This window comes from Betta splendens, chromosome 1 (assembly GCF_900634795.4).
Source record: "Betta splendens chromosome 1, fBetSpl5.4, whole genome shotgun sequence".
Classification (NCBI taxonomy): Eukaryota; Metazoa; Chordata; class Actinopteri; order Anabantiformes; family Osphronemidae; genus Betta; species Betta splendens.
Genome location: NC_040881.3, coordinates 1,985,054 through 2,003,026, shown reverse-complemented (window position 1 = coordinate 2,003,026; position 17,973 = coordinate 1,985,054). Strand labels below are relative to the sequence as shown.

The window sequence follows — 17,973 nt, the reverse complement described above, 5'->3', positions numbered from 1 at the left end:
CCAATTGCTGGCCTTGTGCTGCAGGCCGCTGTAGCGCCAGGGGATAAGGTCGGGCCGATGGGGTAGGCCCCGCTCCGCTCGTGTGGGGGTGGTGGACTGGGGGCGGGCCCCACTCTGCGCACGGAGGCATCTTCTGGCGGGCTCCCTACGGACCGTGGGTCCTCGGGCTCTACTCTTTCAGGACGACCCTCCCGCCGGGGGGAGTGTTTGCCCCTGGTTCTCATGGGGCGGACAGCGTTGACCCCCGGTGGCCCACTCTGACCTTAGGTGTGGCTGCTGCAGCTCTGCCTGGGGGGCTCTGTGTGGGCAGCTTGGGTTGCAACACCTGCCCTCCTGGAACTGAAGGTGTGTGGGCTCCCTGGCTGCTGGGATTCCTTCCTCTGCTTGCTGGATGGGCGTAGTGGCGGAGCCCCTCACATCACCCTGGCTTCCACAAGTGGCATTGTTCATGCACCAACGTCTGCCTCACCCTTTGGGTGAATAATATTAAGCTACAGCCTTACTAACCTTGTAGTGGGACACTTTCCAAATCCAACTGTAAGTATTATTGACACTTATCACTACCAATATGAATAACGTGTGAATATGGAATTTGTGGTGTTGTATGTCATGACTTTTATTAAGTAGTATGGGATATGTATAATAATGCACATATGTATGTATATTGTATGTATATGTTTGTATTAGTATGTGCACATACCTTAGCACTATTATTGGTATTAGTATTAATCTCCAAGGTAAACCACAGTACAAAAATTGTTTAGTTATAAATGTGTTAGCCTAAGGTACATCCCTGCTTCTTATTTATTTATTTATTTACTTATTTTTTTGCTCCGATTGTTTACTTAACAGATTTGCTTGGTTTCAGCAGCTGGTTGCACCCCTATATATTCTATATATACTCTTCTTGTTAAAGCAAAGCTGTCCATCACAATATGGCATTCAGCGTAATATATGCTGCTTGCTAAACTGCTGGACAGAACAAACAAAAAAAAAAAAAAAAAAAAAGAGTGGGCCACCTGTTATGGGAAAAATTGTCTCTTCCTTATTTCTATGTCTCTCCCTTACTTCTATGCAGTTATTATATGATTTATGACTTATGTTCTGCAATTAATATCTTATGTTTTGCCTTACTGTATGCATTTGACATTTCACCTACATTGTTCAATGGTTGTCTCTGCCTGATAGACTCTCAACTCTAGCTCCCAAACCCAAGGTCGGGGAGTTGTGTCTCTGTCTGTTGAGACTTGGTGCTCCTTTCTCACAGATAGTTGGACGTCAGCGATGTAGGTGTGAGAAAGTAAAAAGTCTTCACACACACTGCAACAGGGAGGAGATGGTGCATGTAATTTGATTGGGTTAGAAAGACATTCCACCCTAGTCGGACAGAGAAGCTAAAAGGCAGAAGCAACTTTAGGATCGTGGGCTCTTTGCATCACACCTTCGTGGTGTGTGCACTGATCTCCCAGCTGGTTTTTGGTTTGTTGATGTGCACGATCAACATCCATGCTTTTTATTTGCTTTCCCCATTATTTTTATTTTCTTTATTATTTCAATAAATCGCACAAAAGGACAACTCTCTCATCTACTTCTTTATGGAAAATTTCCACCACAGAAATTGGCGTTGTCGGCAGGATCCCGCGGCAGGTCGTCTGGACGGTGTGACCAGGGACGATAGTCCTGAGGACTAGGGTCGCTCAGCCTCCAAACCTCTACAGACATTCAGAGCTGGGAGGACTGCTCACCCGTCTGGATCGCCTCTGACGAGATCCACGAACTCAGATTCAAACTCAAATCCTAATTTGGCCCGGTGAGAGAGATTCCTTTCGATTCGGGAAAAAACAAAAAGATTGGAACTTTTATTTTTAATTTAGCTGAAACATTTCAATTGGTTGAAAAAAAAGGAAAGAAATCTTCTATTTGGTTGAAACACTAAATTTGATTAGGAAAATTAATTAGATCGAGAAGAAAAAAAAAATCCCAATAATACGTGTTCTTAATTAGGTGAAAGTCTGCTCTGGGTGGTGAGACGTCGGTTGCTAAGGGTTGGCTCGTGGAACCGAGCTTCCGTCTGTACTGAGGATACAGACATGTTTTTTTTGATCTGTGCGTGGTCCACATGTGGGGGACTGAGTATAAAAGACGGCTTCTGAAAGAGGGAGCGCGTTCGCAGAGTGAAGTATTTTCAAGATACGAGGGACCCGGGCCTAGAGGGGCCTAACGTTGAGGAAATACTTCGTGAAAGGCTCTGTCGCCAGATCAGGTTGGTTCCCTTTTTACGGAGACGTCCGATAAAAAGGCATTTTGGGAAGGTTCCGGCCGGAACACACAAAAAATCTAAGGCAGGAAACCGCCGGACTCTGAAAGACGGTTTCGGGGCAATTTGAGTCTTCACCACCAGACAGAAACCGTACAAAACTAAACGTAATTAAAGTAAATATGGTTATTAGTGCGTTTCATGTTTCCATGAGTGGGAAACTGGTTATGGGTTCAAAAGGAGAATCGCTTTGTGTAAGGACATACGCACCTTAAAATAAAAATTAGAGACAAAAGAAAATACTTGAAAAAGCAAAACTATCAAAACTAAAGCCCTAAAAGAAACAAAAGATGAGAGTAACAGGAAAAAAGGAGATAACAACTCTGGGGAAGAATTGTTTGCACTCTGCCACACACACACACCACACACACACCACACACACATATCATGTCAAGAGCAAATGCTCCCATTGTTTCTGCTCTTTGTCCTAATGCAGAACTGAGCGCGATGAGGGTAAATCCGGATCTGGACTCCTTTCCCACCATCAGCAGAAGAACCGAAGGAGAAGAAGCGCCTGACCAACAACCAGAACAGGGTGGAAGCTCTGACACCACAGCAGCTGGAGGACACAGACCACAGCATGGACGCCTCAGCGACTCTCACAACGTCTGCAGCCATCACGTTCTGGGCTCCTCAGATGAACCAGCTACTACAAGCGTGTGTGTCTGACAGACACCTGCTTATGACAATCAGCAAAGGAAAACAAGGACAGAGCAACAGCAGAGAAGACGTGCTCTGACACGGACACTGGTTGAAACAACAGGAGAGGCTTCAGACGTGATCGGCCCAATAGAGCTGCATGCGAGGATCCAGGAAAGGTCTGTCATCGAGGAACAACTGTCCCATCGAAAGGCTTCACCCGCTGGCGCTCACATCAGACTGATGGTTGGGGAAGGAGGAAGGTGACGGTTCCTTTTCACGTGACGTACAAGACAGTACCGCAAACACACACACACATTTATACACGCAATGAAGAAACACGCTTACAGCTGATACACGCTCAAATTCATGTTCATGCTTATCTGCTCGCAATGAAGAATCGCTTTCTGCTCAAAAAAATCCCAGAGTGATTTTAAAATGATGACAAACAGCTAAATGACAACTGCTGCATGACTTTACAGTCTGATGGGTTTAAACTATTTTAACTTGCAACAAATTCAGTAATAAAATCCTTCATGTTTCTAAAAATACTTGTGCACAATATAGGTTTGTCTGGCCAGACTGTAGAAAAACAAAATCAGACTATAGAAAAACAAAACAGACTGTAGAAAAACAAAACAGACTGTAGAAAAAACAAAAAAACAGACTATAGGACGACTGAAACTGACCGAGACTGACTGAAACAGACTATTAATGACTATTAAAGGGAAGACGACTATTAGAGAGAAGTAATAATAATTACTGTACGTACCAGACTATTAAAGAAAAACTTATTCTTTCACTGTCTTGTGCAACATCTGACAGCAAGACACCTTAACATTCATTTTTGCTTTCAAACTTATGCCCAGTTAAATTTTTAGGAAGAGATTTCATGTGTAAATTAGGTATTTGATTGATTTCCACTCCAGACGGAGTGCAGGTTACATCTACAGACATTCTAAATAATCCCTCTTTTGTTGGTGTTAACTTCAGCTCAGCTGTGCTCTTATCATTGGCTGCTGAGGGGGGGCTGTAACTGAGGCCCTCACACAGGCTGCATCACAGCTTGTTTATGATTTCACACACACACACTGACAAACTGGCCTCAACTTCCCTCTTTTGGGATGAACACAGGTCTGCGCTTGCGATTTCTTTTACTAACGAACAAAAAGATTTTTGATGTTTATTCTACAGCTCCACACGTCCCTCTGTGAAAACATGATGGAGTCAGATGACAGGACGTGGGTCCTTTCGTGAACAGATGTCAACGGGGTGGAGACTGGTGAACGACTTCTGACCCCATGTGACGTATTCACCTACTTTGCATACTTTAAAAAAAAAAAACTTTTTTTTATTCTGCCTGTCATGTGCAGCAAACAGTGAACTGGGTACCTCCACATTCTAATGACACACATTACACGCTTTTGTTTTTATTTTCATTTCAGAGGACGCTCTGACCCAACACTCAGCCTTACAGGAAGCCCTGCTTCCCTGTGGCTCACACACAGACATGATGTAGGTTTGATCAGAGGATGTGAACCAGTGGTCATCACACCTAAATCTGACCACAAACCATGTAAACAACAGCACCCTCTTAAAGGAAGCTATAGATGGCGTTACTGCAGACACCACTAAGCTACTGAAACATTGGATGCTACAGGCCACAAAGAGCCTGTCTAAATTACAGTTAGTTCAGACAAAGGTTATTTTCTGGGTTATTGTAATTACAGCTGATGGCAAATCCATCTCACCCAACAGAGTTAAAGCAATGTGAAACCTGCCTAAACCGTGCACGTAAAAACGGCTGATGTCTTTTCTAGGTCTTTGTTCTTATTGTAGGACTTTCGTTCCTAACTTTAATGTCTTTGAGGCCCCACTCAGGGTTCTGATGCAGACGTCTTCATCGTCCACTTCTTGTCTCACGTGGACGTCTGAGGCTGAACAACGTTCACCGACCTCATGCTTGCTCTTCAGTTGGCTCCTACTTTGGGTCTCCCTGATCTGACCCTACGCGACCTTTCACTCAAACAGTGGATGAGAAATCAGGTTGTACGACTTCTGTTCTTTTGTCCTCATACTGTGTCTTCGATTCTTTTGAAAAACATCACATCTTTCCACAGCTCGACGGCTTAGATACAACACCACCTTACTCAACATGCTGAACGTTACTATCAAGAGGTCGTCTTGAAGTCTGGCACTTTGCTAAGACACTACTCTGCTCAGGCTGCAGAGTTGATCGCGTTGACTGAAGCTAGTAAACTAGCAGAAGGAGAGACTGTTACCATCTACAGACTCCACAGATGCTTGTCACACGTTGGTTCTCTGTGGAAGCATGGGAAGCTTTGAAGTCTGATTGCAAACCTATCTTACATCATGATTAGGTTCTGCTTTGCTGGACGCTGTCCTGCTACAGTACCTACAGCTAATGCTGTTTGTAACTGTCCGACTCACAACATCAGTGATGACTTTGTTTCTGCCGACATGCAGCTGCAGACGCTGCTGCGAAGGTCACTGCCCGACAACCCCTCCCTCTCCTGATCCTTGTTTCCTCTCCTGATCCTTGTTCCCTCTCTCCAACTCTCTCTATCCTTTCCTTCCTCTCTCCCTGTGCTTTAAACATTTTGTACCTCACAGGAACTCAGACTCTGGCTGACGAATGGTTCCACCTGTAGCCATGGAGTCTGGTTTGGGCCTGATGGAAGCAGTGCCGCCCAAACACTTTTTCCCCACAATTCAGATTTCCCAACAGGTGAAAACAGGCGACAGGACCATTACACCATCCAACCAGGGCACGGGCGATCGTTAAGGAGTTCAGGAGGAAACACTGGAACTTCAAACGGTGGCAAGGCCCCTTCCAGGACCTTCTGACGACCAACACGACTGTGAAGATCGCAGAAAGAGCGACTTGGATCAACTCCATCCAGGAAGGTCCCGGATCCAACAGACGACCCTCCATCTACACCACACGAGAAAACCACCACTGACGAAAAGAACTGAGAAGGACGACCCTCGCTGTGCTCACACACGCACTGAGGCGAGGCTGCGTTGACCGTTCAGCTAAAGGTGTGAGCCAAGCGCCGCCTGAAGCTGCGCCGGTGAATCACACTATCAGACCATACATCTACACACACGCTCCTGAGAAAACACACACACGAGCAGCCTTGAGTTGCCGACGCTGGACGACGTGTAGACTCTTCACATCACGGGAGTGACAGTGACTCAGACGACATTGGGAGGAAACCTGGCGGTGATAACGAACCCCAAGTGTCTCTGTGATCAGCTGATCACAACCTGAAGAACCCCAACGAACTGGCAATACATCAACACACAGGTTGGAAACAATCTAACGCTACTGTTCAACAGGAAGAAGCAGATTGTTACAAGACATCAATTGTAACCTCGTTGCGTTAGACATTTTATGTTACTCTGATTATTGCCTTGATCATATGATGTTTCCATGTAACTTTACACAACACTTTTGAATGAGAAACTTTCACATAATTCACAACACTGAGTTTAAATATTAATTTGATGTTTCATTTGCTCACAATCACTTTATTCACTGCTACAAAAATTTTTATCCTTCATCTACAGATGAAAGACAACACAAGCGGCAATATGCATCATCATTCTGGTTAAATCCCTGAATCTCCTATTCATTATATATTTATACATTAATTGTCTTTATTACATTACAATTGAATGGCCGTAGACACGTTGTTAGCAGAGAAAAGAGGCGTTTGTGTTATGTTTGGAGACGCATGTTGTACTTACATCCTGAATAACACTGATTCTAATGGTATTGTGGCGAAGGCGCTACACGGCCTTCAGAGTCTCAGCTAACTCTGGTATAGGTTCTTTCCCTTGGAATTGACTAGACGAAACGTCTGGAAAATGGAAATCTGTTCTCATGTCTGCAGCTGTTTCCTTTATCATTGAGATGGCTGTGATTCTCTTGTTTGGTTTTTGTGTTATCCCACTGGTTAGAGGTCTCATCATGCGTGTGACTTCAGCAACACTCTCGTATCAAATGACACAATGCACTATGTTCAAAAACCCCAACTCTAACTCACTTAATGACTTTGACGATGGTATGGGCTCATTTTCTTCGCATGCCGATAGAGAGGTTATTCTTGTATAACTATCCACCAAAAACAGCTCCCAACCTTTTGTCCCTAAGTTACTTGCATTTTATGTGAAGGTGTATTTTGAATCTTGATGAGTTAATACCCTTATTGTTTCATTTGCAAGGATCTTTTATTATTACAGAATGTGATGTTGACAATTTTATTCTTTTAGTGGTTGATTAATGTGTAATCAAAAGGGGGGAGTGTTATGGGAAAAATTGTCTCTTCCTTATTTCTATGTCTCTCCCTTACTTCTATGCAGTTATTATATGATTTATGACTTATGTTCTGTAATTAATATCTTATGTTTTGTCTTACTGTATGCATTTGACATTTCACCTACATTGTTCAATGGTCGTCTCTGCCTGATAGACTCTCAACTCTAGCTCCCAAACCCAAGGTCGGCGAGTTGTGTCTCTGTCTGTTGAGACTTGGTGCTCCTTTCTCACAGATAGTTGGACGTCAGCGATGCAGGTGTGAGAATGTAAATATCTTCACACACACTGCAACAGGGAGGAGATGGTGCATGTAATTTGATTGGGTTGGAAAGACATTCCACCCTAGTCGGACAGAGAAGCTAAAAGGCAGAAGTAACTTTAGGATCGTGGGCTCTTTGCATCACACCTTCGTGGTGTGTGCACTGATCTCCCCAGCTGGTTTTTGGTTTGTTGATGTGCACGATCAACATCCATGCTTTTTATTTGCTTTCCCCATTATTTTTATTTTCTTTATTATTTCAATAAATCGCACAAAAGGACAACTCTCTCATCTACTTCTTTATGGAAAATTTCCACCACACACCTTGGATCAGAGTGGGCCACCGTGGGTCAGAGTGGGCCACCTTGGGTCAACGCTGTCAGCCCTACATCTCCGCACAACCACAAAAGCCAGCAATTGTTGGAGGCTGGCAGAAGAGAGACCACCCGGGCAGCAGATCCACGTACCGCGGACGGGAACGAGACCCCCAACAAACCAACTGCACCACACGCATACAACTCACACAGACACACAGCCACACCCACACATACATCAACACCCACTACCACAAACTCTCTCACAAAGAACTAGTCAATCATACGTGAACCCATGCACTCTCAGATACGTTCTCGCACCCACACCATTCGCTTGATCTCATTCATGGGGAGGGTAGGTCTCCGGCCTGCCGTCCATGTGGTCCAGGCAGGGACCGCAGCTCCTCCCAAGAGAGTATGAAGTATGACTTTATTCTCGTGATTTGCGGAGGTAAGGCAGTTGCGCGGACATTAAACTGGTGTTTCTATCAGACGGTAATGTAGCATGTTAGAATCAGAATCAGAAGTTTGCACAGGACAACCAAAGAATTGTATGTGGTCTGACTCTCCCTCTTGTGACAAGGAAAATTATTTACAATTTTAATTATAGTTATTTACAAAAAAGAACAAATAAATAATATAAACTGCAGCTCACTATATCACATTTGTTGTTATTGCACATTTATGTTTGTGTCTGTGGAGAGTCATTGAGTCATTGTGTTATGTGACTGGTAGAGTTTCGCTCAGAAACAGTCAGGGGGACAAAGCTGACTCTGTGTCTGGTGGTTCTGCTGGTTCTGCTGGTTCTGGTGGCTATGGCTCTGTGACGCCTGCCAGAGGGGAGGAGCTTAAACAGTTTGTGTGTGGGTCAGCAGTGATGCTGACAGCCCGTTTTCTGAATCTGGACCAGAACAGGTGTTCAATAGAAGGAAGCTCAGTCTCAATGATCTTTTCTGCTGATTGGACCACGCTCTGCAGTCTGTGTCTGTCCTGCTTGGTGGCTGATCCAAACCACACAGTGATGGAGGTGCAGAGGACAGACTGGATGATGGCCGTGTAGAAGACACTCAGCAGCTCCTGGGGCAGGTAGGTGAGCTGTCTCAGGGGGCGGTTCTTCCTAAAGTCCACCGTCAATCCCACAGTCTTGAGCGTGTTGAGCTCCAGCTGGTTCTGACTGCACCACTGGACCAGCTGCTCCACCTCCCGTCTGTATGCAGACTCATCACCATTCTGGATGCATACTTCAGGAGTTTCAGAGACAGGTTGCCTGAGGTGTAGTCATTGGTATGGAGGGAGAAGATCAGTGGGAGAGGACGCACACCTGTGGTGCCCCAGATGTGATGCTGCCCAGCCTCACCTGCTGCCTCCTGTCGGTCAGGAAGCTCCTGAACCACTGACACGTGGGATCAGGGAGCTGGGTCAGTTTATTCCAGGGGTGACTTTATTAAAGGCAGAGCTGAAGTCCACGAACAGGATCCTGACATATATGCCGACAGGCATATATGCGCTTCACCCAGTTTTACTTGGGCGCTGACAGGTAACAGGTAAATCAGTAAAGGACGAGATTTATGAATGTTAGTTTAAACGACCCAACTCCATGAGTTACATCAACTATCATGTTCCTAGAAGTACAGGTCGAGGTGGTGGAGTAGCAGTCACGTGACACGTGACACGTGACACGTGACCCGTCACAAACGAACGAGGCGCGACTCGGAAGCGTCGTTCCTGTGACCCTTGGGGCTTGCCATACATGTGACCGCTACCAAGCGACTGTCACGCTGTTAAACAACAATGGGAGGGAAGATGCAGGACACGTTAACGTGGTGCGTGATCGCTAGGTTTTCACATGGTTTGAATCGCTTGTGGCATGTTGTGATTATAATTTGCTGCTGAAGCAAACCATGTTGTCTTCAGTATATAGTGTTTGAGAACCGCGACCATTATTACAACGCCCACAGCGCCACCTGCTGTAAATGAACGAAATGAACGAATGACTTGAAATGATTTGTTCACTTTACTGTTCGAGACTTAAAGATCCCAGTCATTTAAAAGAATCGAACTTCCCATCTCTACAATGCTGCTAATGCAGTGTGTGTTAATGTTCATGACAGAGAGCAACAGAGTGGTCGACAGTGTTGCCAAATGGTATGGTACGTAATTTTAAAATTATTGTATTTTGACCCAAACTTTTTGTTCGAATTACAAGCAACTTTAAAAATCACAGTGCATTTAACACAACAAAACAAAACTAATCTATGTGCACATAACACAAAGGCTTAAATGCTTGAATTAAACAATTACTTTATTAATTACTTTATTAATTTTTGGACTTAGAGACGTCATGTTCTGTGTGTTTCCTTTAGGGTGAACACTTATGTCTGACACCACATACCACAGCAGCAGCAAAAGGCTTTAGACTCAGTCCCAGCAATCATTTTTATTGTGGGATGCAAACAGAAGCAACATTTTTGTTAAAGCAGAATCTGCTTGGATCCTGTAAGTTTAAAGGTAGAAGAAATAAGATATATGCAGAAAGAGTCTATGTGTCTGCAGAGACTGTGTAGAAGGACAGAGGAGCAGAAAGAGGCTTCAGGTCCACAGAGGATTCTCTTCACATCCAGACCAACACACAAGGACGAAGGCGAAGCTGGTCTCAGATCATTCCACACATAGTCTTCATCTTCAATAATCTCCAATCTTTGTGCTGGATTATGCTCTATTGTCCACCCAACCTTCTAGTAACACGGACCAGTCAGAACCTCTACACACAACCGGTACTGCTGGTTCTGAGACATCACCACACAGACCATTTCCACCTGCAGAGAGCAGAGAGCAGTTCAGTGAGTGTCTACATCAGCTCCCTTCCTCATCTGTCACATCCAGTAGAAACAGTGTTCAAAGCAGGAGAAGTTTTCCTCTCACAGTTTTACTGAGAATGTTGTAGCTTTACAGGAAACACTCGATCTCGCTGACACCAACTGGGTTTTAACAATAAACAATGAAAGCAGCACACACTGACTCCAACCTCTACTGACCATAGAGTCTCCAGTCGACAGTCTGGACTCTGCACCAGGTCACAAAGAGGCTTCACTGATGAAGACCACATGTTGTTTTCTCTCAGGTCCAGTTCTGTCAGATGGGACGGGTTGGACTTCAGAACTGAGACCAGAGAATCACAGCTGATCTCTGACAAACTGCAGCGTCTTAATCTGTGTAAAGAATTAAAGATGGAAGTGTTAGTTGTCTCATCATGGTTATGATTTTTATCCCTGATTCATATTTGTCTTGATCATATTGTCTACTTATTTTGACATTTGTCTATTATTCATTGATTGCTGTAGTTTCTTGTTGTCTTGATGAAGACAGAACCAACAATATGATCAGATGATAAGTTCAATGTTTCTGTCTAATCTCTGATGTGAACTAGTGAACTTCAGGCTTCATCACCAGCAGAGAACAGAGACACTGACTCCACAAATGCTTTAGTGTCGTTCAAACTGTCTGCGTATGATCCAAGGTGTCAGTGACCTTTGACCTTCTTCACTTACTGTATCTGGACCAGCTGTGCTTCCTGCTGCAGGTGCATGGCCATTCTCTAATTCTGCTAGGATTTATTTCCTGTTCTCTGCTTCTCAGTCAGACTCTGCTGCTGCTCTACATTTATCACCCTATAATCAAACATCATCCACTGTCTCTGCTGCAGTTTGATGATCATTAATGAGCTTCAGTCAAATGTTTGGTTCTGTGTCCTGTTCTGAAGCTGCTGCTGATTCTCTCCTGCTTTGTTCGTTCCAAGCAGATTCTCTGTAGCCGCTTTATACAAGTGTCTTCATTTAGTCTCAGTCAGTTTTAAGAGTCACAATTAAAAATTGTCTTCATCTGATATTTTTGTTTTAAACCATTGTCGACACTTTCACAACTTTCTGCCAATTACTTTATGATAAACTCGGTGCAGTTCACATCACATCAATCTCAAACATGAAGTCTGACCTCAGAGTCTCCAGTCGACAGTGACGACTCTCCAGAAAACCACACAGATGCTTCACTCCTGAATCCTGCAGTTTGTTGTCACTCAGGTCCAGTTGTGTCAGATGTGACGGGTTGGACTTTAGAGCTGAGGCCAGAGAATCACAGCTGATCTCTGACAACCTGCAGTTCCTCAATCTGAAAGATTGGATCAAAGCATTAATAATGAGTCAGATTTGTCCTGATCACTGATGTTTAGTCCAAAATGAGCAGAGTGACTTTGTGCTTGTGTTTTTGTGTCATTATGATCTCAGCTTCTACATGTCACGAATCAGATTAGCACAACACGCAGATATGGTTTGTGAAGGTTTAAGGTTCAATTAACAAAGCAGGTGTCCAAAAGTGCCGCCAAGGAACAGGCAAGGCAAGGTCAAAAACACAATCTGAACTGGTACAAGGCTGTAGACACAGGGATACGAGCTAACAATCTGACAACTGGGAATGGCAATAAATACAAGACAAAGGTGAGTAATAACTGATAGAAAACAGCTGGTGAGACCACGTGACTGGAAAATAAAGCTAAACTAGACGTGATAAGACAAAACCAGAAGTGCAAGAAAATAAAACAGGAAATGGCAAACTAAAATTCCAGTTTGTGACACTACACATCATCCACATGTCAGCACAACATTCATACACCTGTTGATGTCAGCACTGATTCACAAGATGCTGCTGGAACCAGGAGAAAACCAGACGTGTTAGAGCAAAGACTATTCTGTGTCGTCTGATGGAAAATGTTCAGACCAATGTTTGGATCAAACTCCAAACTGACCATTACTGATGAAGTGAATCATCTTTAGAACTGATCCCAGTCAGATGGATGTTCTCTCCTCTGGTCCTACATTGAAACTAGAAGCTTCTGTAACATGTCTGCAGGCTCATATTCGTGTCTCTACAAAGTGACATCATTGTCTGACAGGAAGCATCACACACAGGTTGAAGTGGAGATGTTTGAAGCGACGAGCTCAAAAACTGCTGCTGAGACATGAACCAGGAAAAACACTGACCTCAGAGTCTCCAGTCGACAGTGACGACTCTCCAGTCCAGCACACAGAACCTTCACTGATGAATCCTGCAGGTTGTTGTTACTCAGGTCCAGATTTGTCAGATGTGACGGGTTGGACTTCAGAGCTGAGGCCACAACTTCACAGTGAGTCTCTGAGAGTCCACAGTCAGAAAGTCTGTGATGACAGAAAATATTAAGTCTATAAATGTGAACTGACTTCATGAATGTTGATGCTGAAGCAGCTGTAGTTTAGTCGGTCTCATCCATCACAGAGTGTGTGGTGTGACCCTTGTGTCAACATGATCAATGTGATGAAGAGCAGATAGTTTGGACAGAAGCGTCTGTCACATCACTGTAACGTCTACATGTCCAGTTGTGACAGGAAGCTGTGATGTGTTTAATGTGATGGAGGCTGTAGCTGCTCTCACATCAACTGGATGTGTTTCTCTGTCTACCTTTCTTCTGACTATTGAAACAACTAGAACCAGTAGATCTAAGAGGTTCTGTTCTCTATGCCCTAAAGCCGAGTTCAGCTGGTTGGAAACCAGTTCATTAAGTTTGTAGTTTTCTCTTGTAGAACCTTACCTGATTGTTTTAGTCTGCTACCGTTTTTGCAAAGGGCTGACCTTTGACCTCAGACTTGTTTACATGGCATCTGATAAGACATTGGTTTTATTCTCATTAATCTGGTTTGTTCATTCCAGGAGCTGCTGTTTGATTAAATCAGCTTTAAACACAGACTGTGGCTGCTGATTCAGTCACTGTTCTGTTTAGTTCTGTTTAGTTTTGATCTGTACACATCTTAGATTCCACTAAAAGGATGGAGAGAGGGATGTTCTGATTCATCCAACAGAGGAAAAATGTTGTCCCCAAACCTCTTCAGAGCTAAAATCCAAAGTTAGATTTCTGTTGAACATCCGTCAGATAAAAACTGAAGATACTGATGTTTACTGACTTTACAGCTGCTTTGATCTAATCTGCAACAAAGATGTCTTCTAGGAACCAGTAGTAGATGTTTCAGTCTGTGGAACTTTTAGATTCTGAGTGTGTTTCTCTTTAACACTGAGGCTTCAGCTTTTAATGATCACATTAACGTTGGACTTACTGAGCCTTTCTGCAGTTCCTCACAGCTGGGATCAGTCTCCATCGTCCATCCCATGATGTGTTGTACTTGTTCAGGTTAAACTCATCCAGAACCTCCTCTGACATCTGCAGCATGAAGGCCAGAGCTGAACACTGGATCAAGGAGAGTTTCTTCTCTGATCTGTTCTCTGACTTCAGGAACTCTTGGATCTGATTATGGACCGAGTGGTCGTTCATCTCCATCAGACAGTGGAAGATGTTGATGCTTCTGTCTGGAGAGATTTTATCACCGTTCATCTCCTTCAGCTTGTTAATGATTGTCTGGATGGTTTCTGGACTGTTCTCTGTGTGACCCAGCAAACCTCCTAAGATTCTCTGGTTGGACTCCAGACAGAGGCCATGAAGGAAGCGAACAAACAGGTCCAGGTGGCCACTTGGACTCTGGAGGGATGTCTTTGTGACTTTACTCAGGAACTTATCCAAGAATAGGCCATTTTTGAGTTCTGCATCATTAAAACAAAAAGGATCCCAAGCACTGTCCAGTTTCTCCTCCTTCTCGTTGGTGTAACAGTGCATCGCGTAAACAGCAGCCAGAAACTCCTGAACGCTCAGATGAACAAAGCAGTACACTGTTTTGTGGAGGATCACACTCTCTGGTCTGAAGATCTCAGTACAGACTCCTGAGTGAACCAAGGCCTCTGTGGCGTCTAGACCACACTGCTCCAGGTCTTCTTGGTAGAACATGATGGTTCCTTCCTCCAGATGTTTGAGCGCCAGCCTCCCCAGCTTCAGGAGAACTTCCCTGTCAGCCTCCATCAGCTCCTGTGGACTGGTCTCATGTCCCTCATGGTACTTGTTCCTCTTCCTCTGGGTCAGGACCAGCAGGAAGTGTGAGTACAGGTCCGTCAGGGTCGTGGGCAGCGCTCCTCTCTGCTCTGTAGTCAACATGTGCTCCAGAACCGTAGCAGTGATCCAGCAGAACACTGGGATCTGACACATGATGTGGAGGCTTCTGGACGTCTTGACGTGTGAGATGATTCTGCTGGACAGCTGCTCGTGGCTAAATCTCCTCCTGAAGAACTCTTCCTTCTGGGCGTCGGTGAAGCCTCGTACTTCTGTGACCCTGTCCACACATGTAGGAGGGATCTGATGGATCGCTGCGGGTCGGGAAGTGATCCAAATCAGAGCCGAGGGAAGCAGGTTCCCCTGGATGAGGTTGGTCAGCAGCACGTGGACCGATGACGTGTGTGTGACGTCAGACACAACCTTCCTGCGGCTGAAGTCCAGTGAGAGTCTGCTTTCATCCAGGCCGTCAAAGATGAACAGAAGCTTCAGGACAGCGAGCTGCTCTGCTGGGACCTTCTGGAGCGTTGGATGGAAAACATGGAGCAGCGTGAGAAGACTGTGCTGCTGATTTCTGATCAGGTTCAGTTCCCTGAACGACAGCACAACCACCACACTGACGTCTGGGTTTTCCCGGCCCTCGGCCCAGTCCAGAGTGAACTTCTGCACCGAGAAGGTTTTTCCAACGCCCGCAACGCCGTTGGTCAGAACCAGTCTGATGGGTCTGTGTGGGTCAGAGGAGGCTTTAAAGATGTCGTGGACCTTGATGGGAGCATCATGGAGGGTGTTCTTCTTGGAAGCTGTCTCCAGCTGCCTCACCTCATGTTGAGTGTTCACCTCTTCACTCTGTCCCTCTGTGATGTAGAGCTCAGTGTAGATGCTGGTGAGGAGGACTCCGCTTCCTGTTTCACCTCCTTCAGTCACACATTCACATCTGCTCCTCAGACTGAGCTTATGTTCATCTAAAGCCTCCTGCAGAGCAACATCTGCTGAAAGAAGAAACAACACAGTCTGAATTAAAAAAAGCAATCTTTTTAATTTCTAAGAATAAACACAGAACAACTGTGATTATACTAAAGTCAGTCTTATTAGAAATGATGTTCAGTCTCACTTTGGATGGGTCGGTTCAGACGTCCCATCTGCAGTCTAGAGTCTAGTCCACACTGGGGACAGGAGAAGTCTCCTGATGGTCCAGACTGGTCCCAGTATGAGGTGATGCACTGTCTAAAGAACCAGTGTTCACAGCTGATAGAGACTGGATCCTTCAGAACCTCCTGACACACTGCACAGCAGGACGGCTGCTCCTCCACAGGAACACGACTCCTCTTCTCTCTGTCTGAACTAAAATCACTTGTTGATGCTTGAATTAACAGTAGAAGCACAGATGATCCCAGAGAACAGGAAACATGCACTCAAAAATCCATCTCAGTCTAAAATAGTCTCTGTCTCTAATAGTTCTGCATCGTCAACAGATTTTTTTAAACATGTTTTTTATTTTGTCTTCTTCATCAAAGCTTCATCAGATCAGTTCACAGTAGAAACTGTCTCTTACTTTGTGTTTGAGGCTCTAGGTTCATCACTGAAGTCTGGAGGATTCAAGTCTTTGGACCGATCGCTCTTCATAGAAGGACAGTTGGATCCTGGAGGTTCTGATCTCTGTCTGTGATTTTGACGTCTGTAAACATAAACATGGTTTAATTCATAACATATCAGTCATTGATAAATTCTGTGATCAAAGTGATTTCTGTGAATAAGCACCAAATACTGCTGCTGCAGATGATCAGGACGTTTCATACTTTAGATCAGTTTGGAACTTTGTGTTTGTAGTGGAAGATTAGATTTAAAGCAAGGTTTCACAACGTTGGATCAGTTCTCACTTTGTCTGTGAGGCTCCAGCTGCAGAACCTTTGGACTGGTCCATGTCCAGACGGCTGGATCCTGGAAGTTCTGCTCTATCCTCTTCCTCCACACAAACACTCATCTCTGGACCTCAGTCTGAGAGGTAAACAAGTAACACAGACTGTGATCTCAGAATAAGAAATCTCAGAACTTGTTCAGGACTCAAACAAAAACATAAACCAACTCCCACACATCTGGTTTTCATAGCTGCTGAAAAGTTTGGCACAAAACCAACACATAATTTAGCAAATGTGCAATAGAATAAGCAACAATGAACTTGAATATGTACTTCAATCTTCATCTACAGTACATGGATCACTTGATCACTCGGCCCCGCACACTTAACCAGTTGAACAACATTGTTCAGTAAATGAAAGAGAGGTTTTGTACAAAACAAACATATATAATGAACTGTATAACCGAAAAACAAATGCAGATTAAATGAGGCTAAAGTGGATTTTGGTCCAGAGGAGGAAACCATGTTACTACATATTTATATCCGCATTATTGTGGTGTGTAAAGTTGGTTCTAATCAAGTTCTTTGATTGTTTCCTGCTGAAGTTTCACGTATTAATATCTTAACTCTACTTTTCTGTCAGTGTTAGTCTGGACAGAAGTGGATCGTGTCTCTTCTTCCTCTATATTAACAGAACAAACAGACTTACAACAATAATACTGTTGAACACTCACCACCTCAGTTTTATTTTTCTTCCTTCTGCTCTGGTCTGAAAATGGCATCTGAATTCACTAAGATACGTAGATCACCTGAGGCTCTACTCGCTCTCTTTACAAGAAAGCAGGCGCGTTGAAGTACCGGTAGCTGAACCAGTTGGACAACAAAGTTGTTCAGTAAGTGTCAGAGAGAGGCTAAGATTCAGACTCAATTGAAGAAATGAAGATTAAAAGTCCATTAATTTCTGCACATGTGACCAAGCACAGAACCCTGTGGTGCTTCATAACTAATCCTTGTGCATGTGGAGAATTTGTCATTAACATGAACAAACTGGAATCTGTTCAACAAATAGGATTTAAACTATCCCAATGCTGTTCCTGTAATTCTGATTCTATGTTCTAGTGTCTGTAGTAGAATGTTATGATGAATTGTATCAAATGCAGCACTCAGATCTAACAGAACAGAAACTAGACCATTGTCTGAATCATTAGTGACTCTAACCAGAGCTGTTTGTGTGCTATGATGTTTTCTAAATCCTGACTGTGGTTAATCTAAATTCTGGATTCTAG

At 44.2% G+C, this 17,973-nt stretch overlaps 1 protein-coding gene and 1 long non-coding RNA gene across 4 annotated transcripts; one reads left to right on the top strand and one right to left on the bottom strand.

Moving 5' to 3' along the window:
• Window positions 1-832: 832 nt before the first annotated feature.
• Window positions 833-7,843, top strand: LOC129604620 (uncharacterized). The gene is made up of 2 exons (XR_008695659.1): window positions 833-2,424; window positions 2,754-7,843. It is a non-coding gene; the product is annotated as an uncharacterized LOC129604620 (long non-coding RNA).
• A 2,186-nt stretch (window positions 7,844-10,029) lies between these two features.
• LOC114860821 (NLR family CARD domain-containing protein 3-like) lies at window positions 10,030-17,563 on the bottom strand. 3 transcript variants are annotated; one of them, XM_055511806.1, is made up of 9 exons: window positions 17,422-17,563; window positions 16,710-16,827; window positions 16,385-16,507; window positions 15,944-16,173; window positions 14,012-15,818; window positions 12,908-13,081; window positions 11,865-12,038; window positions 10,910-11,083; window positions 10,030-10,690 (listed from the first exon to the last, which is right to left on the bottom strand). In XM_055511806.1, exons 2-9 carry the CDS (start codon window positions 16,811-16,813, stop codon window positions 10,669-10,671), a joined length of 2,808 nt encoding a protein of 935 aa, XP_055367781.1. In that variant the 5' UTR covers window positions 16,814-16,827; window positions 17,422-17,563; the 3' UTR covers window positions 10,030-10,668. The 3 variants fall into 3 exon arrangements, with proteins under 3 accessions (XP_055367781.1, XP_055367780.1, XP_055367783.1); XM_055511805.1 differs by having other exon boundaries at window positions 14,012-15,821; window positions 17,422-17,562; XM_055511808.1 differs by having other exon boundaries at window positions 14,012-15,821; window positions 15,944-16,164; window positions 17,422-17,562.
• Window positions 17,564-17,973: the final 410 nt, after the last annotated feature.

Excerpts from the sequence above, each read along its gene's own strand:
- LOC114860821 (XM_055511805.1), bottom strand. The coding sequence starts at position 16,813 with ATGAGTGTTTGTGTGGAGGAAGAGGATAGAGCAGAACTTCCAGGATCC. Across the intron at positions 16,508-16,709 it reads GCTGGAGCCTCACAGACAAA|ACGTCAAAATCACAGACAGA; the intron begins GTGAGAACTGAT and ends TTATGTTTACAG. Across the intron at positions 10,691-10,909 it reads TGTCGACTGGAGACTCTATG|GTGGAAATGGTCTGTGTGGT; the intron begins GTCAGTAGAGGT and ends TGCTCTCTGCAG.